This window comes from Plectropomus leopardus, chromosome 16 (assembly GCF_026936395.1).
Source record: "Plectropomus leopardus strain MGB_pleo_1.0 chromosome 16, ASM2693639v1, whole genome shotgun sequence".
Taxonomy (NCBI): domain Eukaryota; kingdom Metazoa; phylum Chordata; class Actinopteri; order Perciformes; family Serranidae; genus Plectropomus; species Plectropomus leopardus.
In genome coordinates, this window is record NC_142191.1 from 22687242 (window position 1) to 22712858 (window position 25617).

General features: G+C 38.8%; 2 protein-coding genes across 3 annotated transcripts in view; one reads left to right on the top strand and one right to left on the bottom strand.

Moving 5' to 3' along the window:
• Positions 1-253: 253 nt before the first annotated feature.
• On the bottom strand, positions 254-7209 carry arv1 (ARV1 fatty acid homeostasis modulator). Its single transcript, XM_042503548.2, has 5 exons — positions 7049-7209; positions 6752-6871; positions 5762-5915; positions 4372-4596; positions 254-3604 (listed from the first exon to the last, which is right to left on the bottom strand). Exons 1-5 carry the CDS (start codon positions 7145-7147, stop codon positions 3477-3479), a joined length of 726 nt encoding a protein of 241 aa, XP_042359482.2. The 5' UTR covers positions 7148-7209; the 3' UTR covers positions 254-3476.
• Positions 7210-8120: 911 nt separating this feature from the next.
• Positions 8121-25617, top strand: part of ttc13 (tetratricopeptide repeat domain 13) — a 31451-nt gene continuing 13954 nt past the window's right edge. For both annotated transcript variants that reach the window (XM_042503669.2, XM_042503670.2), the window contains exons 1-12: positions 8121-8368; positions 10888-10982; positions 13148-13223; positions 14973-15043; positions 15216-15281; positions 16753-16845; positions 19755-19871; positions 19950-20060; positions 22387-22469; positions 22617-22758; positions 22959-23133; positions 25130-25286. In XM_042503669.2, coding sequence (XP_042359603.1) covers positions 8200-8368; positions 10888-10982; positions 13148-13223; positions 14973-15043; positions 15216-15281; positions 16753-16845; positions 19755-19871; positions 19950-20060; positions 22387-22469; positions 22617-22758; positions 22959-23133; positions 25130-25286 — 1355 coding nt within the window. In that variant the 5' untranslated portion in view covers positions 8121-8199. The remainder of the gene's footprint in view (positions 8369-10887; positions 10983-13147; positions 13224-14972; positions 15044-15215; positions 15282-16752; positions 16846-19754; positions 19872-19949; positions 20061-22386; positions 22470-22616; positions 22759-22958; positions 23134-25129; positions 25287-25617) is intronic.

Sequence of the window (25617 nt, forward strand, 5' to 3'; positions counted from 1 at the left end):
TGATCTCTGGCAGATGTTTCGGTTGATGTGATTGTTATATTTGTGTGTTGAAAGCTTAAGATGATCCAAACCGTGTTGCTTCCCACAGAGACCAAAATGCAGATCCACCCAGGGGTGAGGACACCTATCAAAACATTCCTCACTCGTGCGCTGTCTCCTCAACTATTCACGGGCTTGTAATAACATGTATCCATGTGCAGACGCAGCAGACACACACATAAACACATGCACAAAATCAGAACATGTACAAATGTACTGTTTAAATACAAATGTTTTATTTTCTCTTGTCATTCTTTTAGATGACAGACAGGTCAGAGAGCACATAGTGCAACATTTATGTGTGTTTCTGTGAAGCTCGTAGCAAACTCGCTCCACAAGTTTGTTCGTTTCAATCTAACACAGAAACTTAAATCCCTGCCAAACGTTAGGGCTTGTCTGTGACATAAAGCCACAGCTATTTCAACATTATGTCTTTTGTAATAAATGCAGAAAGTACAGATGTACGAATAACAAGCAAAAAGTTGAGATTTGCCTTGAATAAACAGAATATTTGGGATATTTCTCCTGATATGAATCTTAATTTTTAACAAAAATTCAGAAAGACCAGTGAGAAAACCTGTCATTTAAAAATGTGCAGTATTTAAATCAAAGGAGCAAAATGCAGAACACCTTCTTCACAGCATTGTCAAAGACATTAGCAGCTTTAAAGCCAGAGTTCAGGACTCCTCCATAAATCAATGTCCATTACTTTTAAGCCCTCGCCAAATGAGTTTACATAATGCTGATTAAGCCTTTCGCCGCCAGGGAAAGTTCTCTCTGTATCGCAGTGTACAGAAGTTTTGGTGTCAGGTGTCTGTAGCAGGGACACCAGAAGTGAAGTATGCTTCATCAACCAGCCAGAATAAAAGGAATCTATTTCATCTATTTATTTAAAGGTTTTTTGTTGTTGTCTTGTTTTGTTTGGCACTTCCTTTTGTTTTCTCAATGCTTCATCTGTATGCGTGATTCGGATGTTTTCTTCTCATACTATGTATGTTGACAGTTTCAAATAGAGAATATCATCACATCTTGTGTGCCAAGATGTCTGTCTGCAGATGGTTTTGTTCAGAAAGAATTCAGTCTCACGCAACCGTTCATAACAATGACAGGACTCCTGCAAAGGCTCCCGAGGGCCGAGGCCTGTTCAGCTGCCCCCTTTATAACTGTAGGTAAGTGCAGTGGATAAACAGTGGATAAATTCCTCTCATTCCTCAGACACTCTGCTTGTTTTACTGATTGAAAATAACTATTTACAGACACAAACATTCCAGGGAAAGTAAATGGTGTCTTTGTAAAGTTTATCCAGATATCTGCTCTAGTTTTGGTGTTACAAGATTTCACTTAAAACTCTGTGAACCTGTGAAACCTGCAGCAAATAAATACCTCACCTGCCTACATTTGCAATTGACCTGAAGGAATTTTAGTTTCAGTAGTAAGTTTGATGACAAAAGTAAAAAAAAAAAAATGGTGGAAAACATAGAGATAGAAATAATTTAGGTATTTCATAATTGATTTGTCATAACAACCGTCAAATTTAATAAAGTCTGCAGCTTAAACAATGAGTGGTTTAAGCGATTAGTTGACAGAAAACTAATCAGCAACAGTTTGAATAATCAAATAATCATTCTAAGTTTATTATAGCTCAAAAATACCAAACATTTTCTGGTTCCAGTGCCACAAAATGTGAGGATATTTGCTGTTTGAAAATGACATATTTTGGGCTTCTGGACTGTTGGTCAGACAAAAAAAAAGCAATTTGAAGATGATTTCTCAGTATTTTCTGAAATTTTATAGGTTCAAACATTATGGTTTTTATTACTTTTAATTCATAGTTTCATTCTAAAACAAAATACTGGTTTCTTATAGCAAAAATCCAATCCTGCTTAAACCAGAACTTTAATATCAGTTGTCCCTCCTCTATCACACTGACACATATAAACTTTTAGCATAGCAATAAATAACGGGGGAAGTCTGCTTTATTTTTCCACTTATCCCTATTTCACTCCCACAATCCACCCTTTGTGTGTTTCTGTATGTGTGTGAGTTAAGATAAGTATTTCACCAATCAGCCAAAGAATGTGAAGACTGTCATCTGGGTCCTGTCCAAACACAGAAGTAGTTATTACCAAATCACAACCTCAGCGTCTGTGTTTGTGTCAATCGTAGAGAATGGCCCTGAGAAACAGACGACAGGCCTTATGCTGCAAAACTTTTCAAGCACTTTTAGTGCTGAAGAAAAATGTCCAGTGTTGTAATAAAACCATGAGAGTTTTGCTAGAATTTGGTCATAAAACTCAGTTCGACTTGTCTTAATCAGGCTTTTTTGGTCTTGATGTTCCTACAAAATCAAACATGTTTCATATTATCCTTAATCTTAAGTTTTGGCTCATGCAAATAGTGAAGTTCGACGACGACAACATTGTCAGCAACCGATGGGAGCACTCTCTCCTGGCACCAAACAGAAGCAGCAAACCGGATAGAAAGTTATCGTGGAGGGGACAGAATGTGACCAAGTTTCGGTTCTCTTGTGCTGTGGAAGGGGAGGAAAAACAGGTGACGTTTTGGAGCAAACAAGAGTTGGTGTTTAGTTCATGTATCTGATCCACCAACCAGCACTTATTCCAGTGATAAATCATCATTTTTGACATCCTGATCACTAAAATAGTGCAGCTATCCAACCGAGGCTGGTGACGAGTCGAGGCGACAAAAGCCATAATGCAAAGTTTGTACACAAACACAGTTTATCTTTAAATATTCTATTGATGCCGAATAGATTAGAATACTGTTGACATACAATGCATTTTCTCTTGTATTTCTACAGTTGTGCGTTTTTGCGGACATGTAAGGTATTGTGGCGTAACGTTTTTCACCAGGAGCATGATGGGTAATAATCTCAAAAGAAAATAAGTTGCAGTCTTGCAAATAGTGACCCTGCAAGATTCCCAATCATTTGCTAAATCTTATAGCGCATGAGTAAAAACTTTGTCACTTTGTCTAGACGAGAGAAGGTGTCAGACTTAAGTCTTTTAAAAGCATTTCAAGTCTGCTAGAAGGCACAAGTTAGATCCAGGGATGCTGTAGCTCCTCTCTCGATGTCTGTCTTAATAAAGTAATTAAATCAAGTAAAAATCTCACAGGAATCCTGAGCTCATTTTCCACTTTAAAACCGAAAAAAAGAAAATAAGAGAGGGCCACTGCCACCTCCTCCATATTCATAGAAAATGAAGATCTTTTTCTTTATAAGAGTATTAATAAATAATGACAATGTCTTTTCTGTTGCTTTCTGTCTCTGTTCGAGAATAAAAAAAAAGAAAACACAAAAACTTCAAAACATCCCTCTTCTTCTCCGGCTCCACGTGTAGAGGGCTCATTAAAAACTGCCTCTCTCTGGCACAGCTTCCACAATCACTTGTTCATCCCTGAGACATATGTCTCATTCATTCAAATGTCAACATGTCCTGGATGCTCCACGAAAGCTTTTTACAGGCCTGAGCGACGCACGTCTCTGACAGCAGGCCTAAACACACGGCCAGCAACGACAGGCGTCTACTGCTGTTCAGGATCACTGGAGAGGAGATGGAGAGGAGAGAGAAGGATAAGAAAATTAGAACTGCACACAGACGGTTTTTGTTTTAATATTAGTCAAAGCAAGTCTGAATCATGCAGGGAATGTGCAAACTACGAAAGTTTCACAAATCTAGTGAGAAGTTAATTTTTTAACTTGACATACGATCACCAAGCTCCATCCTGCCACTGACAGGTGGCAATGTGATATCAAAGAGTAAAAATAAAACAGTGAAAAGACTACGTTCACTACATGCTTGCACCTGTCATTAGACACACTGATGCCATTTGTTCATTGCGAGTATGACGCAGAGAAACTCCTCATCACACCATAAATCACTCGACAACATCACGCTGTCAGCTGCTCACAGGCGAGCTGCCGAATACAATGAGCAGATTAATGTTTCCAGAGCTGCTGCTGCTGCTGAAATAATTCTACAAATACAAGAAACACGGAGCAAAACCTTTCTGTTATGTAATGGATTTGTTTTCAGTCTTGGGGGGGGGGGTCTATGTAGTGAGGAGCACCAGCAGCAGGGGGATTTGTTTGAAACAAAGAGAGTTAGTTGCCACCTGCTGGTACTTCAAAGTGGTATTTGAAGAATGAAATACCAGTACTCTCCTGTGTCTCACAAGGTACACGGGTCAACCTCAGAACAAAGTAATTTTTATAATAAAGTCATATCTTTAAAGCAAAACTATGTCTCACTGGAGAACACCAGAGGAAGATACTGAGAGAATGATCCTCAGACAGCTACATCCTCCCACCTCTGATCGCCTGTGAGTTCGAGGTGAGCACAAACATCTTGATGAGGCCGAAGCAGAGCGGAGAGTAGTCGTGCTCCCAGATGACAGCGGGGATGAGGAGGACCTTGCCGTAGCAGGACAGCAGCAGCGCTCTGAGGAGCAGGCTGGGCTCGAGGGTCCCACCCTGCAGGCGACCATCCACCACCCAAAGGAACCACAGCACGCCGCCGCAGAACGCTGACAGCTCTGCACCACCAACACAGACACATCAGACGCAGATAGATGTTTGAATGATAAATTACTTTTTAGTGCAAAAGGTGTTGGATACTTATTTGTAGTCTCTTGTATGGATGCAAGATTCAGTCTTTATCAACAAGAGCAACATTTCGGGGGTTTGTCATTTCTTTTCCTGTATACCGGAGGGTGCTTGACTCCAGGATAAATGATTAGTTGACTCACAGAAAAGAAATCAACAGCAATTTTAAAGTTGTCATTTGTGAAAGCAAAAATGTTAACCATTCTCTGGTTCCAGCCTTTCAAATTAAAAGGATTTGTTGCTTTTCTTTGTTTTATATCATTGTAAATTAAATATCTGGAACTTGGGAAAGGCAATTTCTTTTCTATTTTTACACCATTTTACAGGGTGAATTATTAATACAAAAAAAGGACCATACAACAATTAATAACTTGTGGGCTGGTCTTCAATTTCTGTTGCATGTAGTTTATATTTTTGACTCTTGACTGTTACAGAATTTATTTTGTGTCTTTTTTGACCATCATGCACCACACCACACATCATGTACAATTCCTTGTATATAAAAACCTACTTGCAATGGTGGAGGAAGTATTCTGATCTTTTACTTGAGTAAAAGTAGCAATAAAAGAGCGTCAAAATACTCAATAACATGTTTAAGTACATTAAAAGTACATGCATATTGGCACCAAAATATACAAGAAGTACTAAATGTAAAAATACTCATTACGCAGAATGGCCCATTTCAGAAAAAAAAATATGTATTATATCACAGGATTATAATTAGTGATACATTAATGTGTTTAAACATGGAGCTCATTTTAATTGCTTTATATCCCATAAAAACAGATCAGAATTTCTCGGTTCTGTGTTATTAATCTGAATCTGCATCTCATGTTGTCAGATAAATGTAGTGAAGCACAAAGTACATAACTGGCTTCCAAAATTATGTGGAGTATAAAATGTAAAAACTCAAGTTAAGTACTTCAAAATTGTACAGTACTTGAATAAATGTACTCAGTCACATTCCAGCACTGACTGAAAGCGTCCATATGTTCCCAGTAGGAAGTTAGCTCTGGTTCTCTAACATAGCACACAGTGAGACAAACAGTGCTCTTATAACAGATGTATTAAGGAATTCTGGTTTCATCATCTTACCGAGAGCGGCCAATCCAAACATGTGGTAGAAATCCCATTCCTTGGTGTACCTGATGATGTCAGCGGGGTCACTGCTCTGCTCGGAGCCATGAAGCAGAGACCACCTGAGGTACGCCTCGCACAGCAGGCAGAACACACACAACTTCCAGTGGATCTGGAGAGGCGGAGGGGAAGAGGTACAAAAACACACATGAAGTATACATGTACAACAGTGGTAGAAGAAGTATTCAGATCCTTTATTTAAAGTCATCAAATCTAGAGATACAAGGTTTTCACTATACAGGAAAGGGATGAAAAACTGTAATCAGAAAAGCCACTAAACCCGTCAGATAAATGCAGCGCAGTAAATAGTACAATACTTCCCTTTACAATGTTGTGAAGTGGAACTATAAAGTTGCATTAAATGGAAATATTCAAGTACAAGTGCCTCAAATTTGTACACGAGTGCATTACTTGAGTAAACACATTAAGTTACATTTCACCACTCCTGAGCGCACATACACATGACAGTATCTGTATGAACAATATATGTGGATGTATGGGTGGAGCATCACACCACTTTAATAACTTAAGTGTCACCACAATGTTTGTTATGATCGCAGGACATGCACCAATCAACACACAGCTATAACATAAGTTTAAATTGTTTAAACTATCATTGTTTTTTGCACATATGCAAGGAAGTTAGAGTTGGTATGTTATTTATCAGAGTAGAGGGGCTGCTGCGGTGTGACTTCATTTTTTTTTTTATATCATAACCCCTTCCTCTACTCTCCCCTTAGTGACTATGGGAAAATGTATAACCCTTCCTTCAGCATAAATAACCATAATTCAAAGTTTCTTGCTTTGATAAATGGTGTGAGTATAGAAAAAACAAAACATAACTTCCTCCTAAGCGCTTAAACATTTGAAGTACCTCCTCCGTTTCGCACCTCCCCCTCCCCTATGAAAAATTATGAACAGTCCCTTACAACTGTCTGTGTTACTTACATTCAAGCTTGTGTTGAACAGGATGTGTCTGAACGCCTGCGTCTTACACAGAATAGCATCAATCAGGATGATAACTGGGTCATATTCAATGTATTTGTCCACTGGCTTCTGGCACGACTCCTGGACACACACACACACACACACACACACACACACACACACACTTTAGCTTTAGAAAGTAGTAATAACATATCTGCAGTCGCTGTAACATCTTTGAGGCAAACCATTTCAGCTAGCATCTTCATCATAATCTGTGAGCCTAATAACTTTAATACAAGATCCAAAAATGTAACGCACACATATGGTTATCTTCAGGATCCCGTTACTGTAATCCCGATGTAACTCCGTTGCTTTTTGGTTACATTCAACACACCTAAAGCCATCTTTCTCCATCATTCGCCCTGAGAAATGCTAACTACAAAACTCAACTAGCATGTGAGCCAATCACAGCGGAAGGGACGAGAGTCCATGCGGTTCCGCCTTCACAATAAAAGAGCTGATAGTCAATCGTTTAACTCAGAGCCCTTTAAGATTTGTTTATTTATTTTATTCTATTTTATTTGTTTATTCTAGTGCACTAGTTCAACTATAGAAGACTATCTAGATATGCACACAGTATATACAATCTATACCGTTCCTATTAAAGTCTATGGTTAAGAAACTGATTTATTGCAAGAAAACTATTAAAGTGTTATTCTTTCGTAGTTTCCCTGGTTTACTGCCAAATAGTCGTATTGAAATATAAGCATTTTACTTGAATGATTCCATTTTAATCTACTTTATACTTGTACTTCACTAATCTGAGGGAGACATGTTGTTATTTTCACTCAATTATATTTATTTCACAACATTAGTTACTTTGATCATTTAGATTACTGATACAGAACAGTAATCGTATATAATTAATTGTAGTTGGATCGTTCCTATTATGCAGCAACATATGGGCCCATTTTTAATCTTTTGTCTTTTATTTTGCATTTTAAACAAAGATTGACATGTTTGAATCAGAAAAACGTTGTGGCAAATCAAAAGCACTGAGAAAAATCTACCCCTATAAGTAGACTGGTGAATTCCTGTAGAAGTTGATTTATTTGTGCTGGGGACATGGTAATAAGCCCATTTCCCCCCTAAAAAATATATATATATATTGAATATTTTTTCCGTGTGTATGTGGCAAATAAAGCAGACCTTGATCTAGATTTATTAATATTTATATTAACAAAGCTAAAATTGTGTAGATTAATGTTCAATTTGAAAATCTCCCGGAAACACTTTTTGACAAATTTGACAGCCGCAGGGTACGCTGGGAACCGTAGTTAAATCGTCCTCTCCGGCTGCGGTCTTCTTCTTCTTCTTCTTCTTCGCCTCCCGGAGCCTTGCGCGTGAGGGGGGCGTGTTCGTTGAACTGCAGCAGCTTCCGCTCTCTGGCGTCACACATGTAGCACAACATGGCCCCTGCCAGCCGGGCTGTTGTTGTGGTAGCGCTCTCACTGTTGTACCTGTGTCGGGCAATCTTCTCCTCCGAGTATTTCTCCACTCTCACTTTGTTCAACAATGAGCTCCACAAGCAGGGATGCAGCTCGCTGTCCGAGTGGGAAGAGTACGCGGCGGACTGCGGTAAAAGTCTCTCTGTTTCTGTTACTTTGCCACGTCCTCCCCGGTTCAACTGTCACCGTGGAGCCGTTTGTAAGCTAACGTTAAGCTAATAACACCAGGCGCTGACAGCCCAGAGGAGATAACTGAGATAAGCTCTTGTTCTTGTTGCTGAGGAGGTTAGACGACGTCTGAAAGCAAAGATAAAACACAGGCAGGAGTAACGCAGGAGCGACAGTATATTCTTCTGTGCCTAACAGTAACGAAACTCAACGAGAAACTCACTTGCAAACTGCATATTTTAGCTTACCCCAACAGTTCATCACCAAACTACATTCATAAAACACATAATTTTGTTTGTAACTCGCTCCACAGCAAAATTACATATTTATCACAGCATAACGGAAACATTTTTGTGAATTTTGCCTACAACTGATGCATCCAGCTGTACAGGTTTTTATCAAATCTCAGTTTTAGGGACACGCTGTTCACCGCTTTTTATGGATAGATAGGAAAAATTAATGTTACAGTGGCTAAGAGCAAAAAATAGGAACAAAAATATACAATACTGTAAATTAATGAGCAAAAAAAAACCCCATGATAAAATAATATCACAGTGCTTAAGTCACGTTACAGTTGTATTGTGATTTTATAGGGGATATGTGAGTATTGTGATGTCTTATACTGCAATTTATTACCTTCAACTGCACATTTTGTCCCAATTGTAAAACTGTTTTATATAATATAATTAAAGTTTTTATTTATGTTCGTCTCACTTTAGGAAGGTTTTTTTTTTTTGCAGCAAAATATATCTAGTGGACTGAAAAAGCAATTAATTTTGTTATTCCAGTACGGTACTCAAAGTTTAATTTGTATTTGTAATATTAATAATTTGATTTATGTAACTAAATAATTGTTCTCTGTGTCTCGACACAATATCTCCAGATTCTATGCTGTGTTGATTTTTTTTATCCATCCTTAATACTAAGCAACAATATACAATGTTTGTAAACAAAATTGGGCAAATTTTTCCTGTACACAAATTAAGGGTGGGAGACACTGGAGGCCCCCCATTGCAACATTATTACAATACTCAGATCATGCTACAACATTATTGCAAATTTTAAATGTTATGTTTTTGCATTGTGAAAAGACATGTTACAATATTTTGATTTATTACCTCTTTTTTCAGCTTGAAGCTTGTTTTATCTCATAAGATAAAGCTTTCAGTCTTTTCATCTCAGTTCAGTAATATTTATTGCAGCAACATGTATCTAGTGGACTGAAAAGCAATTGATTTTATTTTTCTGGTAGGCAAAAAAAATTGTATTTGAATCATTAACAATTTATATAATAAAATATTGATACTTAGCATCCATGTATTGATGCAATATTGCCATGCAACTATTGCAATACTATGCTTTATTGATTTTTAACTCATCACTACCATATACATGTGTGAGGTGGAAATAGAGCACGAAGCACAAAATTCAATGCATAATAAATTGTAAAGTTGTGGTGCAGTTATGAATCAGATAATGATAAAAAATTGAGAATCCAGGAGTGATTGCATCTGTTTAAGCCTGTTTGGGGGACGTGTGAGTTGAGGCTTCACCACCTCTCACAGCTGGAACTGGTTGTATGGGGAGGTGGCATGGTGTTTTGGTGGAGTAATGGCAGGTGAACTGGTTGTACAAGATCACATTCTGTTGAGATTACGGCTGCTCGGTTCAATAAATGTGCTGCAGTAAAGTGACGCTCTTTTTAAATCGCCGTCGCAGTGCTCTTGCATGTGTTAGCACAAGCTGAACAGAAGTTTTGACATTTTTTACGTTATGTTACTAGCTCCAAGCCTGCCAGCTCAGCAGGCTCAGTTCAGCTTTCATTACTATTAGAGTTATATTGTATTTATGTAGTAATGCTATAGAGGCTTAATAAATCAGCTCACGTGTAAACCTTTTTACCACACAATAATAACACAATGCTGACGAAATATTAAAGAGGCACAGTGTCCACTTTGACGGGATTGTTTTCCATGAAAAATGCATTTCAGAAATCAGCAAGCTTTTGTAAATAGCACGCGAAATACATGCCATTTGCAGTAGTGATGAAAACATGAAAAATACAAGTAAAGCCTCTTTAAACAAATAAACGTTTAAATAGAGTTTGGTTTGTTGTTCTCTTTGTAGTGTTGAAATTTTTATTTATATGTGCAATGAAAAGCTGTCAAAGAGTCAGTCCACCACCAACTGATTAATGAATTAGTTGTTGCACTGCCTGCTGGTGTGCAGAACTAGGTGGAGTTCTTCAAACTACATTGCTGACATGCCACAGTGAGTTTAGTCAGGTCTGCTCAACATCTCGGACATTTCCTCTTTGACACACAAGAAAGTTTAAATGTGATTTAAAAGACTAATTCCTTGGCAGGATGGGAGTTTGTGAAAATGTTAAATTAAAAAGTGTATTCACATAATGGTCATATGGATATTAACTGTTGTGTTAGTGCCGATAATAAAAGCTCTCAATCTTTTTTTTCTTTTCAGAGTCCTCAATTCTACAGTTGGAAGACCCAGACTGTGAGGAGGGAAGCAACCCGCCCTGCGAGTCAGTTTTCTCACTTAACGCAGAAAAGATCCTGGTGAGATCACACGCAAACACACACACACACACACACACGCTAATCAGATCTAGCACAGCCACATTCTGTAACTGTTTCCCTTTAAAAACAAGTTGTGGTTTCTAGTCTTAACAGCTTTTTTTTCTTAGAAGGACAACACTGCACTTTGTGTTAAATTTATGTGCGGCATGCTGTCAATAAACTGAGAAACCCTGGCGAATCTTTCCCTGTAGACTGATTTATTCTAATCTGTTGATGAAACATGACTCCTTGTTCATGTTGTAGTCCTCACAGTTATGACTCACAGATTTTATTTCTGAGGAAAAACAACAACAATGTTATTGTTTGTATATCAAAGAGATAAATAGGCATATTTATGTAAGCTGAAAAGAACCAACCACCTCTTCTGGTTGACATTTTCAAGTCATGCACTTTTAACAACCAACAATGTCAAGCTCACAATTCTGTATATAAGGTATGATCATGAGATGAGGGGAGAGAGTAACCAAAAATGTCCATAAATTGGGGAGACAATGAGGCTCTTTACCCTCAGAGCAGAGGACGAGATCAGCTGCCGTGTAACAGGGACAGTAATGATTGCTGCGTGTTATGCCATTGATATTGTTTAAAAAACGTTCCCAGGCACATATGTTATATATCACACTACAGGCAGATGCTGTTGTGTTAAACATCACCCCCCTTTGCTTCCAGAACACCAGCATGCTATCTGAAATCACACACTGGAGCGTCATTATGTTTTCATTGTTTGGTTCTGCATTTTGTTTTCTTTTCATGTGTATGTATGTGTGTAACATGCATGTGTGTAAGTCATAAGTGCACAAACACATATACATATACTTATGAGTTACCATTTGTTACTCCTTGTATTGTATTTTGTAGCTTTTATTTATTCGTGTTTTAGTACGTTTTTGTTTGTTTTGTTCTGTTTTTCTTAACCCTTTGTTGCTGCACAGAGAGGCTGAAATTATGATCGAGGAAAAAAATATGGAATTATGAAACAGCATGCAGAATTAACAATATAAAATGGGATCAGAGAAAATTTTCTACAAATTTTAAAATTACGATAACACAAACCTGTACTGCAGCTACTGTCACTATAGATTATTTGTTCTTCTCATGTACCACCGGGTGACACATCTATTTACATAGTTTTTCATTTAAAAAAAGAAATGTCAGTCATCAATACATGAGCTGTGTGATAGTAAGGTACATGAAATGATATAATGCCAATAAAAAATAAAAGCAAGCAAAACCATCATAATAAAGGGGCTTTTCTTCGTGCCTATTGTGGGTCTGTCACAGGGTTGTGGCCACACCCTAAATTCACCTGTACGTCACTGCTGCAAGGTGAGAGCCACTTGAGGCCAAGACTGAGCTTGTGTTTGTAATTCAAAGCAGTTTTATCCCCACAAAAGCCTGACAAATGAAAAAAACAAGCATTCAAGAAAATATCTGCCGTAGAAGGTAGAGAGAACAGAAAGAGCTGATGACCCTGTGCCAGCAGTGACTGAGTTTGTCATTATGATGACGTTGCTTCTTGTTATGCAAGGCTATCGGATGATACAAATGCTGCAAGTATTTGTCTTGTCAGTTGTCTTGTCGCTGTTTTGGAAACCCAAAATGCTGCCACAGCAACATTTGCATGCTGTCAAATTTGCATCCCATAATGATGTTTGTCATGCTGCTTTCCCCCATTCGGGATTACACGGTAAACTCAATGTGACACATAGAGAAAGGGAAAGAAAAATAGCCCATTGATGCAATACACAGAATATTTATTACTACACAAGAATTTTGCTTGGCAGTAGTAAGCGCCCTTGACACTTGAAAGGATTGTATTCTCTGTTCTCTGGGGATTAATTTCTCAGTATAACCTTGAGATGCTGGGAAGCTGAATTAAAAGGCCTTTTTAACTTGCCAAAAATGTTCTTGACAAAGGCTTTTATTTACAGACTGTTTTAAGGCTCTACAAATATATTGAATTAGCTTTTTTATTTAGCAAAGTGTCAGAAATAGAGACATGTTTTGAACTTTTCAGTGTTATTCTTTGTTTCAGCTTCATCCTGTCAATCTTTAACAGTCTTCACACAGGAAACCTTTTTTTATCATCGCATGTCAGCATTTTAACCTATACATATTGTTGATTTTGTCTCCATCTCCCACAGAACCAGGCCAAGTTGTTTATAGAACAGAAAAAAATCCCCTTCCCCGTAGATAACCACAACACAAACGAAGAGCTTGGTAAGTTTGCACGTTGTTCTCAGTACAAACCTTATTTATAATAAACAGATATATACATACAGTGCTGTGAAAAAGTATTTGCCCCCTTACTGAATTCTTACTTTTTTTGCACCTTTCGTCACTCAGCCATTTCAGATCAAGCAAACTTAAATATAAGTTTATAAGATAACTCACAAGTAAACACAAAATGCAGTTTTAAGTGCCGATTTTATTTATTAAGGGAAAAAAAGCCATCTGAACCTACATGACCCATGTGAAAAAGTAATTGCCCCCTACACCAAATAACAGGTTGAACCACCTTTAGCAGCAACAACTGCAGTCAAGCGTTTGCGATAACTGGCAATGAGTCTTTCACATCGCTGTGGAGGAATTTTGGCCCACTCTTCATTGCAGAATTGTTTTAAATCAGCCACACTGGAGGGTTCCCGAGCATGAACCGCCTTTTTAAGTTCATGCCACAGCATCTCAATTGGGTTCAGGTCTGGACTTTGACTAGGCCACTCCAAAACCCTCATTTTGTTTTTTTTTAAGCCGTTCAGAAGTGGATTTGCTGGTTTGTTTTGGATCATTGTCCTGCTGCAGAACCCAAGTGCGCTTCAGCTTGAGGTCACGAACTGATGGCCGGACATTCTCCTTCAGGATTTGTTGGTAGAGAGCAGAGTTCATGGTTCCTTCAATCACAGCAGGTTGTCCAGGTCCTGAAGCAGCAAAGCAGCCCCAAACCATGACACAACCACCACCATGTTTCACTGCTGGCGTGATGTTCTTTTTATCAAATGCTGTGTTCATTTTATGCCAGATGTAACGGGATGCACTCCTTCCAAAAAGTTCAACTTTTGTTTCATCAGTCCACAGAATATTTTCCCAAAAGCTTTGGGGATCATCACAATGTTTTTTGGCAAAAGTGAGACAAGACTTTATGTTCTTTTTTGTCAGCAGTGGCTTTCGCCTTGGAACTCTGCCATGCAGGCCATTTTTGCCTCGTCTCTTTCTGTGGTTGAGTCATGAACACTGACCTTGACTGAGGCAAGTGAGGCCTGCAGTTGTTTAGATGTTGTTCTGGGTTCCTTTGTGACCTCTTGGATCAGTCGCCACTGTGCTCTTGGGGTAATTTTTGTAGGCCTGCCACTCCTGGGAAGGTTCACCACTGTACCATGCTTTCTCCATTTGTGGATAATGGCTCTCACCGTGGTTCGCTGGAATCCCAAAGATTTAGAAATGGCTTTGTAACCTTGTCCAGACTGAGACACGTCAATTACTTTTCTTCTGATCTGCTCCTGAATTTCTTTGGATCGCGGCATGATGTCTTGGGTTCAGTATGGCCGACTTCACCCTGTCAGACAGGTTCTTTTTAAGTGATCTCTTTATTTGAAAGGTCTGGCAGCAATCAGGCCTGGGTGTGGCTATGAAATTGAACTCAGTTTTCCACAATAATATGATTACTCACAATTACCTCATCATTTAACAAGGGGGGAAATTATTTTTTCACACAGGATCATGTAGGTTTGGATAGTATTTTTCTCTTAACAAATAAAATCTTCACAGAAAAAACGCATTTTATGTTTACTTGGGTTATCTTTGTTTAATATTTAAATTTGTTTGATGATCTGAAACAGTTGAGTGTGACACACATGCAAAAAAGTAAGAAATCAGGAAGGGGGCTAATACTTTTTCACAGCACTGTATATATATATATATATATATATGATTTTTCCCAGTTATTCATCATCATTTGTTCTGTCATTGCAGCTATAGGCTACGTCCTGATAGGCAACGGTCTTTATGATGAAGCCATCAAACACTTCTCACTCTTATTACAGGTGTGTTTGCAACTGGAGAAGCAGATAATTCACTCTTAATGCGTGTTTTGAAGTTGTGTCACTGTTGCTATTTTGCACCTACTACATCCCTTTAATTTACTACTATTACTACTACTTTCCTTTGTGCTGAAGCCAAAAATATTGTTCTGATATGTGTTGTCTTTGACTAAAGGGCGACCCAGAGCTGGTCAGTGCCATCTATGGGAGAGGGATAGCTTATGGGAAGAAAAGTCTACAGGTAAGTGATGGTTGTGGACTATAACTGCTCTGTTTTGCTATAATGATACCCTGATTTTCTTCTTTATTAGTATATGCTTTCTAATGATAATGTTCATTTTTTTAATGTTCTTTTTTGTCTCTCTGCTTGGAAATTCACGAAAGTGATATTTGCACTCTGTGGTACTGTAATTTTTTCGTGCACATGTGAAGCAACTTGTAACTCTGGCTGTGAAATGTGCAATAAAAATAAAGTTTACTATCTTACTTGCCCTTGAAATACAGTTGACAGGTGCCACATTAATTAGGCGCAGCGACACTTTGCCAGGTCCATAAGAGTATTTGTGATAAACTGCATAATTACAGCTGAGGTGGGCAGAAATGCAAAAAAGGTGGGAAAAAAGCACAGACCATTAGCCACCTCACCGTCCCTTTGCCTCACTCCTCACCGCTTTCAACTGCTTCTCCAGGATTGAAGTGGGCAGCAGCTCAGGGGATGGACCTTGGGTTGGCGGCTGTAGCGACTCGAATTTGGCCAGCAAACTCCCCATTTGCGGGTGTCATAGTCTGATCCAGCGTAGCTGCTGGCTGTGTTACCTGTCAAATGGTGCGCATCAAGTTTTCACAAAAGGGTTGTGCATGCACATCTGCACTTGCAGATGAGCCAATAGGAACGCCCTCTCTCTGAAATGACCTGTTATTGGACAGAGTCACCCATCACAGGCTAGATTTCCTAAAGCCTGAAAACAGAGCTAAGAGGAGGAGTGGAAGTCAGGTTTTTCTCAGGCTATTAGAATTACATTATGCTCAAAGTTTTTTAAATGATTAATGCCACCAAACTAAACCTGCCGACCCCAGCTTGAAGTTATGGCTAAAGTTTAGTCATCATTGTTGCTCTTGTTACGTATAAAAGGTTTCTTTTGAAGTAGTATATTTGGATAAAATGTTAGTGCTTATTTATGAGAAACACACCTTTCACTGCTGGGCTTTAGTCAAGGTCTTCAGATTATTCATAGTAGATGACTCATACTTTACAAGTTGCAAAGTGCCGTCTGTGTTTTCCTTATTGATCGACTTCCTTTATTTTCATTTTAGTTTAATGAGTTTACTTCTATTCATGTTTAGTTTTGTGCCAAAATGTTCTCAAAATTAGATTTAAAACAATAGCCCACACTGGTATTTGGCAGCACAGGGAGTTGTTGTCTATATGCATTTTTTGGATGCCTTTGGATTTATTTGTCTCAAAAGGAAAAGGCATCCTGTATTTTGGTGACAGCAGCAATTTCAGGTAAACGCAGAATGACTCAGTGTGTCATTCAATGATTGCAAATTCAATCTCCAGGACTCTGCGGTTATGAGAGCGTGCCCTGCAGAAAAAAGGCTGGACAGCTTTTTTGACTTGTTTGTGGCTCTGCTCCTAGTTTTGCTCACCATGTATTAAGCTTTATGTCGACAAAATGTAACTGCCTCTCCTTCCGGTGTCTCCATGCCAGGACATAAAGAATGCTGACTTGGCGCTGTACGAGCTCAACAGAGTCATCACCCTGGAGCCGAACTGGCCAGAGGTCTACGAACAGAGAGCAGAGGTGAGGCCCGACTCTGTTCAGAGAGATTTGAAACAACAGAGTGGCTCATCATTATGGTCTAACCTCTGGAGCTCTTTCAAAATTACAAAAAATTAAGCTTTTAGAGATGTCTTCAACACATCTAGACAACACCACTTGGCAAGAAAGATATAATTTAGCTGATTGCATTTCCATGCTAGTTTCTACACTGCATAACTTGGAACATCATTAATTGCCACTATGTATGAAGCATCACTGGCTTACTGATGACATAAGATTTGCTCATTTTATTTCTGCTGCAGTCAGAAGTTGCAGTTATGGCAAAAAGAAGGAAACACAGTATGTTAACCATATATTTAAATTGTGTACTGATGTGAAAGACGAGCAGATGGAGACGATAGTTGGAAAGGGTGTATGAAATGTTGGATTTACAATTTAGGAAATCAGTGCAGTTTTAAAATTGGGGAAACTTAAGGGAACTTAAGAAGCCACAGTACACATATTAAGTTGTTCAGTAGCATAAGCTGTGTGGCTGTGTTGCAGCCAGTAGCCTTTGCACAAGCTCTTATGAAGTTGCATGAGTTTATACTTGAGGGTGTTCGAAGAATCGCGCTGCCAGTTTGAGGAAAGGTTTCATTCTGAGGCTTGTTCTTAGGTGCCGTTTCCTCTTTGTGTGCCATAAGCCACTTGAATACATCTGTGGTGTTATTAATCTCACATGCAAGTCACACATAAGCAGTGATGTGCCAGTTACTAAAGTTAGTAGGTGGTAACAGTTATGATTGTTTTGTTTCAGTCAGAAGTAATTGAATTATTTTATCATTGCTGTTTAAAGTAATTGGTCACTAGGGAAAGTCATTTTTGCAGTACTTTAAAATATCCGCTTCATACTTGCATTCATGCACACACAGCTATACTGTTATATTTTCGCTTGTTTGTCCCACACTAAAACAATGTGGCAACTGTTAACTGTCTAATCTGATCCATGGTTGAACCCATTATCACTATGATAAAAAGTAGGTAGTGGAACAATGACAGGCCAATGTAATGTTTATAACAGACAACATTACATCACTCCAATCCTTCTCTCCACGGGCTCTCTATTTTAAAATTTATTTTTTAGAATTTACAGAGCACTTTTAAAGCTTGTCTGGCTCTAGCTCTGGCTCCAAGCTTCATTTTAGAAAGGTTGACCCCGTATGAGCCGGTTTGTAAAGCCCATTTAGCTGTTCCAAAGTCGAGGCTTAAATCAATAGGTGCCCGTGCTTTTGCCATCAAGGCCCCTCAGTTTTGGAACAACCTGCCTGAGGAGATGAGGCTTGCAGAATCAGTGACTTTTTTTAAATTGCTTCTTAATTTTTAAGGACCTTCTTCAGCGTGTTCATTCGGCAATACACGCTGGAGAAGGGCGTCTGGCAGGAAGCATCCGTGTGGCAATAAAAATAATAGTTATTATTATTATTAATCATATTTGAATTGCTGTCCTGATCTTGACTGCAAAGTTAATTGGGATCAAGTATTTCGAGATTGCATTGGTATCCACTTCACGGATTCAGCACCCAGTTTCAAAAAGTTAAATTCCGAGTGAGCTTGTTGTGTCTTATTCTTATATTTAATATTTAATTTTTAAATAGTTAACGTAATGCCTCTTGAATAACCATCATGCAGATAAGGATAGAATCAACAGCAGATTTACCACATCCGGTCAAATGGTCAATTAAAAAGTTTTTTCAAGGCAAACCAAATAGATACTTTTATAACAATATCTGTTTTCTGTGTGTTCCACTTTAGAAGGGTTTTTGCCTGCATTTTAAGTGGATCAGCCAACTTTTAACTTGACCAAAAAAGTTGCATTTATATTAACATCAGGACAAAATTTTTCCTACCCCTAAATAATTCATGTAGGCTCATAGCTTTTTTTAGTTCATTAAATTTCAATTATTGCAATATTGATCTTAAATTTAATTCCAAGTGGCTTTAAAAAATCTTGACAAGTTTTAAATTGAACTTGTCTTAAGCTGCAGGAACCCTGTACAGTCTGTCCGTACAGTCCATAGTCTGTGTTGTGGTGAAGCTGAGTACAGTGTATTTGATGCAGTTGACAGTTCAGCGTGCTAGATGCCACTAAACCTCTTTAAAAGTGTGTTGGCATTTTACACAGCTTAGTGCTTCCATTCATAATTGCGTTGAATAACATGGGTAAAAAAAGTATATAATGAAGTACTCTGTCGGTATTGGTATCATTGTGAGGTTGTGAAGTTATTTACAGAAGCATTGCATGCAGTAGTCCACCTTCCACCTTCTCTTCTCCTACCTCTGCTTGTCTTAATCTTTCCCTCTTAAACACACACACACACACACACACACACACACACACACACACGAGAGAGAGGGGCTAAGCACATCATTACAGTTGACGTGATCATAACCAGGAAAAAAAATCCAGAGAGGCTGCGTTTGTCTGCTGTGATCGAGACAAAAGTAAGACTAATGAGCTTATTTGTATTTCAGTAACTGTAGTTTGAGACATGTCTAGTTTAAGCCAAACGTTGTGTAACTGTCACTTTATGTCAAGATCAATCATTGGAACAATATGACAACATTGTACCAAGTCAGTCCTGTCCCTTGAGATGCTACCTGTTATTTTTAAAACAAACATTTTTAGGTTTACTTTGAAATTGCTCTCTCTACCTTTTCACTTCGCTCTCAGAACAACAGTCATCCTCTCAAAAAGGAAATCCTGAGTAATTGACCAGAAATAGTGGTTCACATGCAACATGTTTGTACCCTTTTCTGTTTTCCGCTGCTGAAAAAAAACATTTGTTTCAGCTGTAATGACCAAACCAAATGAAAAGACTGGGTTTAAGAATGTTTCTTTTTAAATTGAATATAAACTTTCCTTCTTTTGTTCTTGTGTGTATGCATCTTAGATCCTGTCTCCTCTGGGTCGTATCAGTGAAGCTCTGAGTGATCTGACCAAAGCCATTCAGCTGCAGCCCTCAGCCCGTCTCTACAGACACAGAGGAACCCTGCTCTTCATTTCAGAGGTTTGATAATTCAATTTTATGCACATGCATGACTTCTGTTCTTTTATATGCTGATCCTGCGCTTTTCTCTCCCACCAGGACTATGTTGCAGCTATGGAGGACTTCCAGCAATCTTTAGAGCTGAAGAAGAATCAGCCCATCGCAATGCTGTACAAAGGCCTCACTTTCTTCCACAGAGGCATGCTCAAGGTCAGTTACTCATGCTCTTGCATTTTTAGTCTCTTTTTTTTCAGCAAAAATCTAAAAATATGGTTGTATTTGTTGTGATTATTAAGAAACAAGTAAAAATTTGATTTCTTAAAAACAATTGGTAGAAAAAACACCCCGTTTATTGTTTTTTTATCAGCACCACATATGTGCTTTCTATCCCCACTTAATATATAATATCAAAAAGGACATCACCCAGATTGAAGCTCAATTATTGTTTTCAAATCTGACATACATTTTAAACACATATAAGCAGCTGCAGAGTGGATAGAGTAGCCTGCTGTGTGTGGTTTGATTTTACATTTTCAGAGGTGACCACATCACACTGAATGTTTTGAGCAGCTTCTCAGTATAGAGGGTTTGCTTCACCCCAGAGTTTCCTGTATCTATACTGTAGAGGCCTAATGTCATAAGAAACCTCAAAGACAAACAGAGGGTGTTATTTCACACATTAAAGGCAGACAACACAAAATGTGTGGTGCTTTTGTTCAGTAGACTGATCAAAAGCACCACACATTTAGTGTTGTAAAGGGTTTCTTAAGTGCAGGGCATGCCAGCTAAATGACTGACTGCTTATTTCTGTCTGTGCGGTTATTTTTTGGTACTTTCTAATTCACTGCAACAGCTCAAATATGTCAAAAGCCATTCCATGCATCGTGATCTCAAATTCTGCTTCTAAAAGATGAACCATTTAGATAAAAGATTACTTAAGGGGAACCTGTTATGCTTATTTTAAGGTTCATAATTTAATTTGGGGTTTCTAATAAAGCATATTTACATGCTTTAATGTTCAAAAAACACAGTTTTCCTCATACTGTGTGTACTGAAACACCTGTAGTCACCCTCTGTCTGCAACTCTCCATTTTAGCGCCCATCTCTTTAAACCCCTCCTCCCAAATAGGCACAGACTTTTCTGATTGGTCAGCATTTGCGGGTACTCCATATCTCCACACCTATGCACCGTTATTGCAACCAGGAGAATGACAAAGGGTCCAGTCACACATGAGCAAATGCTGGCGAGTGCAGACAAGTGGCCATCACTTGCTGAAGTGATATTTGAGCAGAATTTGGGCTGTGCCCGACATGGAAAGCTAGCTTGTTCGCTAATGCTGATTAGCTTTCTAATAAACACTGTAAGTTATGATGTTATTGGTAAATTTTACATTTTTTTTATGTTCAATAACTGTCTCCTGATTCATTACCAGTTCGGCAGCATCTCTCATTTGGGGCAGTTTCTATTTTTCATGGTCAATGGTAGACAGCATTAGCTGTTTTATCATGGCAACAATCAGTGTCTCCATTACACAAACTTCTTTGCTGTTGGTTGTGGCTGCGACTTCTGCAGTCAGAGTTCACCAAAGTTGAACTCCACATGATGCAAAGATGACAATTTACTTTGCCACTGGACACAAATATTTTATTACTTTTACATACATTACCTCATTAATGGGAACTTTTGCCACATTTAATATAAACATCCTACATCGTAATATCATGAATGTGACAGGGAATAATAAATTATGGGTCCCCTTTAAATTTGTATTATAGTATTATTGTGTCAGCGTCTAGTTTAACAGCATGTTCACAGTGTTTGTCACACTTTGGTAAACTGATGTCAAATTAAGTCAAGTGCAGAGCGGCTGTTTAATCTGCAGATTTTCAGCTGCAAGGCTCGTCTGCTGTCAGTCTGCAAAGCTCAGTTCTTTCAGTTGTGAGTGTGGATTGGGCTTTTTGGTTGTGTTTATCACCTCTGCTAACCCTCAGCTAACAAGCTTCCTGGGGGAAACCCTGTACAGCAACTGCAGACAGCTGACAGTTGACTACAAAGAACAATAAGCAAAATGTACTAAAAAAGGTGTGTATAGTACAGTTGATGCTTGTTGTTACTCTGAAGAACTCTGATATACTCCAAGAGTTGGACTTAGGTGCTGTTTCATGATAGTGAAATCTGCAGCAGCCAGACCTCATGGAAACAAAGTCAACATTGCACAATCTGCTTTGTATCAGTACAAACTGCGACTGAGGTATTTTCTGTGAGAAAGAAAAATAGTGTGAAAGAATAGTTAGCGCCCACTTCCCTGTCACACCAGCTTGAATTTTTATTTTATTTACACTAAACATTCTTTAATACTGCTATATGGAAAGAGAGTCACACGCTGATGATGTTTGTGAAATGACTTAAAGACACAATCTGAAAATATCTGATAGAACGTCTGACCCTTCTGCTGAGTCTGAATTTTAGCTCTATCCACATGTTCCCTTTTGTAATTTCCCCTTGTCCCTCCAAAAATGTGTTTTCTCTTGTCAGGAAGCCATTGAGACATTTAAAGAGGCACTGAAGTTGAAGTCTGACTTCATAGATGCTTATAAGAGCCTCGGACAGGCTTACAGGTACAGAAAGTCTGTGGTGTTTACTGGTTACATCATGTGTTTTTTTGTCCTGTTGTATTTAGGGAATTGAGAACCCAGCTCTCCCCTCTGCCTCCCTAACAAAATGTCCACTGTTTCTTTTTTGGTATCTGTTCCTCCTTTTTCCAGAGAGCTGGGTGATTTTGAGTCAGCCATGGAGAGCTTCCAGAAAGCCCTCATGTTGAACCAGAACCACATCCAGTCTCTCCAGCTGCGAGGGATGATGCTGTACCACCACGGCTCGCTGCAGGAGGCAATAGGCAACTTCAAGGTACAGAAATTCACGGTTGAACGAGAAAATCTTTGTCCTCAAATTACATTTCAACAGCAGTTTTTATATCTTGAATTATTTAATAACAAATTGTAGTATTCACACATTCATAAGCTAATTTACTGTATAATACCTTTTAACTGTGAACATATACTACACGTACAGCATTTTTAATTTCTCTTCTCCTGTCGATCCTCCAGAGGTGTCTTCAGTTGGAGCCCTACAACGAGGTGTGTCAGTACATGAAGGGGTTAAGCCACGTGGCGATGGGGCAGTTCTACGAGGGCATCAAGGCTCAGACTAAAGTCATGCTAAATGACCCTCTGCTGGGACAGAAGGCCAGCTCTGAATACCTAAAAGTGAAATACCTCAGAGGTCGGTGCATCATTCACACAACTGAAATGCTCTGTGTTGTCACGGACTGACTCTGTGAATGGGACAGATAGGGAGTTCTAAACAAAAGAGTTAGTTAAAGCAAACATAACGTAGAAAAAATGCAGTGTTTAGACCAACGGTCTAATGAAATCAAGCATAGATGTGTGTCAGGTGTGCTGTTGAGGTGCAAAACTAAAATGCAATGATGCAGGGTGGACGTTAGCTGTAGGAAGAGAGAGAGCGAGTAAACACCTTTGGGAGCTTTTTTAGCCTGAAAGGCCCAGGTGAGCCAAGGTCCTCTGTTGTCCGTTACCTGCCTGATGAGGTCATCCAGGACATTCTTCAAGACAGTGGAGCGCTGTTACAAATATCCAGTGCCCTCTATTGACCAATTTTTTTTGGCTTTTTGGCTTTATTTGATAGGACAGCTTCACAGTGAAAAGGGGAGAGACAGGGAGGGACATACAGCAAGGGGCTGCAGGTGGGAAACAAACCACGGTGCGCTTGCTCTACCAGGTGAGCTACTGAGTGCCCCCTGTGTCAAATCTTTCACAATTTTTGACATTTTAGACCCAAACATATAATGAGACAGATTAATTGACAATAACAATATAAAAACTAATATTTAAATAGTCAATAAAAGGGCATTTTAATAGAGTAGAGGGCACTGGATATTTGTAACGGCGCTCCACTGTCTTGAAGGATGTCCTTGCCGACCTCATCAGGCAGGTAACGGACAACAGAGGGCCTTTATTAAGCTCACCTGGGCCTTCCAGGCTAAAAAAGCTCCCAAAGGTGTTAACTTGCTCTCTCTCTTCCTACAGCTAACATCCACCTGGCATCGTTGCATTTTGGTTTTGCACCTTCCAACACCTCAACAGCACACCTGACACACATCTATGATTGGTTGACTTAAGTATAAGTTTGTTTTGAAAAGAGATTCTCACTGGAGTTTATATCATGGCCAGTTGAAATTCTTCCCAGACTGGCTTGTGGAGGAGAATTTTTTTTAGTAATTTTGATGCAGGAGTTTTGTTTTGCAGTTCAGTATTTATTAATTATTATTTAGGTAATGACAGCAACAGTGTAGGACTGCAACTAATGGTTATTTTTTAGTGTTGATTAATCTGTCTCATTATATGTTTGGGTCTAAAATGTCAAAAATTGTGAAAGATTTGACACGGGGCACTCAGTAGCTCACCTGGTAGAGCAAGCGCACCGTGTACAAAGGCTATGCTGCAGCAGCTGCAGGTTCATTTCCAACCTGCAACCCTTTGCTGTATGTCATCCCCTGTCTCTCCCCTCTTCACTGCGAAGCTGTCCTATCAAATGAAGCCAAAAAGCCAAAAAAATTTTGGTCAGTGTTTCCCAAAGCCCAAGATGACATCCTCAAATGTCTTGTTTGATCCACAACCCAAAGACATTCAGTTTACGTGTCACAGAGGAGTAAACAAACCAGAAAATATTAACATTTATGAAGCTGGAATCAAACCAATTTAGACTTTTTTTCTTTAAAAAATTATTCAAACCAATGAATCGATCGATGAAATTAATTGGTGATTTATTTGATAGTTAACAACCAATCTATTAATGGTTGCATCCCTATAACGGATACACAACGGATACACAGCTTCTGTGTGATATTTACATGAATATCAACTGAAAGTAGGGTGATTCTGTGATGTAAAAGTTTGGCTATCACACCATCAGTCATTCAGAATTGTTCTGAGAATCAGTCAATTAACATTGACTTTATTTCCCCCTGTAAGAGCAATTGTGTGCAGCAGTTGGCCAACCAGATCAACAGATGTGCACTCAGTAGACTGAAGGAAAGAAAAATGCTTTAAATCACACCACACTGAAAACACTCAAAAATTACATGTGTAAAAATCGAATATTGTTGGCAAACCTTGGCTTTTATGTAATTATTGTGCAGTCCATTTTATGATATAATCTTATGCTCTCGCTGCTTTTTCCCACCATGTTTTTCTGCCAGAGTACTCTCGCTACCTGCACTCGCACCTTGACATCCCAGTAGCAGAGTACAACGTGGACCAGGACTTACCGGGGAACTTTAAGAACCACTGGGCCAAGAACCTGCCTTTCCTAATAGAAGACTATGAAGAACAGCCGGGCCTGCAGCCACATATTAAGTAGGTTTGATGGATCCGTTACAGCTTATTCACAACTATGAGTTGTTATCAAACACTGTTTTTTGTTTTCACCCCTGCTGATATTGCTCTGAGATCAAATTATTATAGTAGATATGAATAAGATTAAATCTAATTATGGCTTTTTATTTGTAGAGCACGTTACAGTCAATTCAAGAAGCTTCACACAAAACTAACAGATAAAAGTTTGTTGGGTGTCCTACACTTCACCTCAAGTGTGTCACCATCTCAGAAATCAGGATCCATCACCACCCGAATTTCATGAACCACAGTTTGTAGCAATGTTCATGAGCCCACGGCTGAGGCAAACAGT

What these genes read in the sequence shown, in the direction of transcription:
- arv1 (XM_042503548.2), bottom strand. Translation starts at nt 7,147, where the DNA reads ATGATGGAGAAAGATGGCTTTAGGTGTGTTGAATGTAACCAAAAAGCA. An exon ending in TGTTCAACACAAGCTTGAAT is followed by an intron (nt 5,916 to 6,751) that starts GTAAGTAACACA and finishes CCGCCTCTCCAG; the next exon opens with ATCCACTGGAAGTTGTGTGT. An exon ending in GTTTGGATTGGCCGCTCTCG is followed by an intron (nt 4,597 to 5,761) that starts GTAAGATGATGA and finishes TTGGTGGTGCAG; the next exon opens with AGCTGTCAGCGTTCTGCGGC.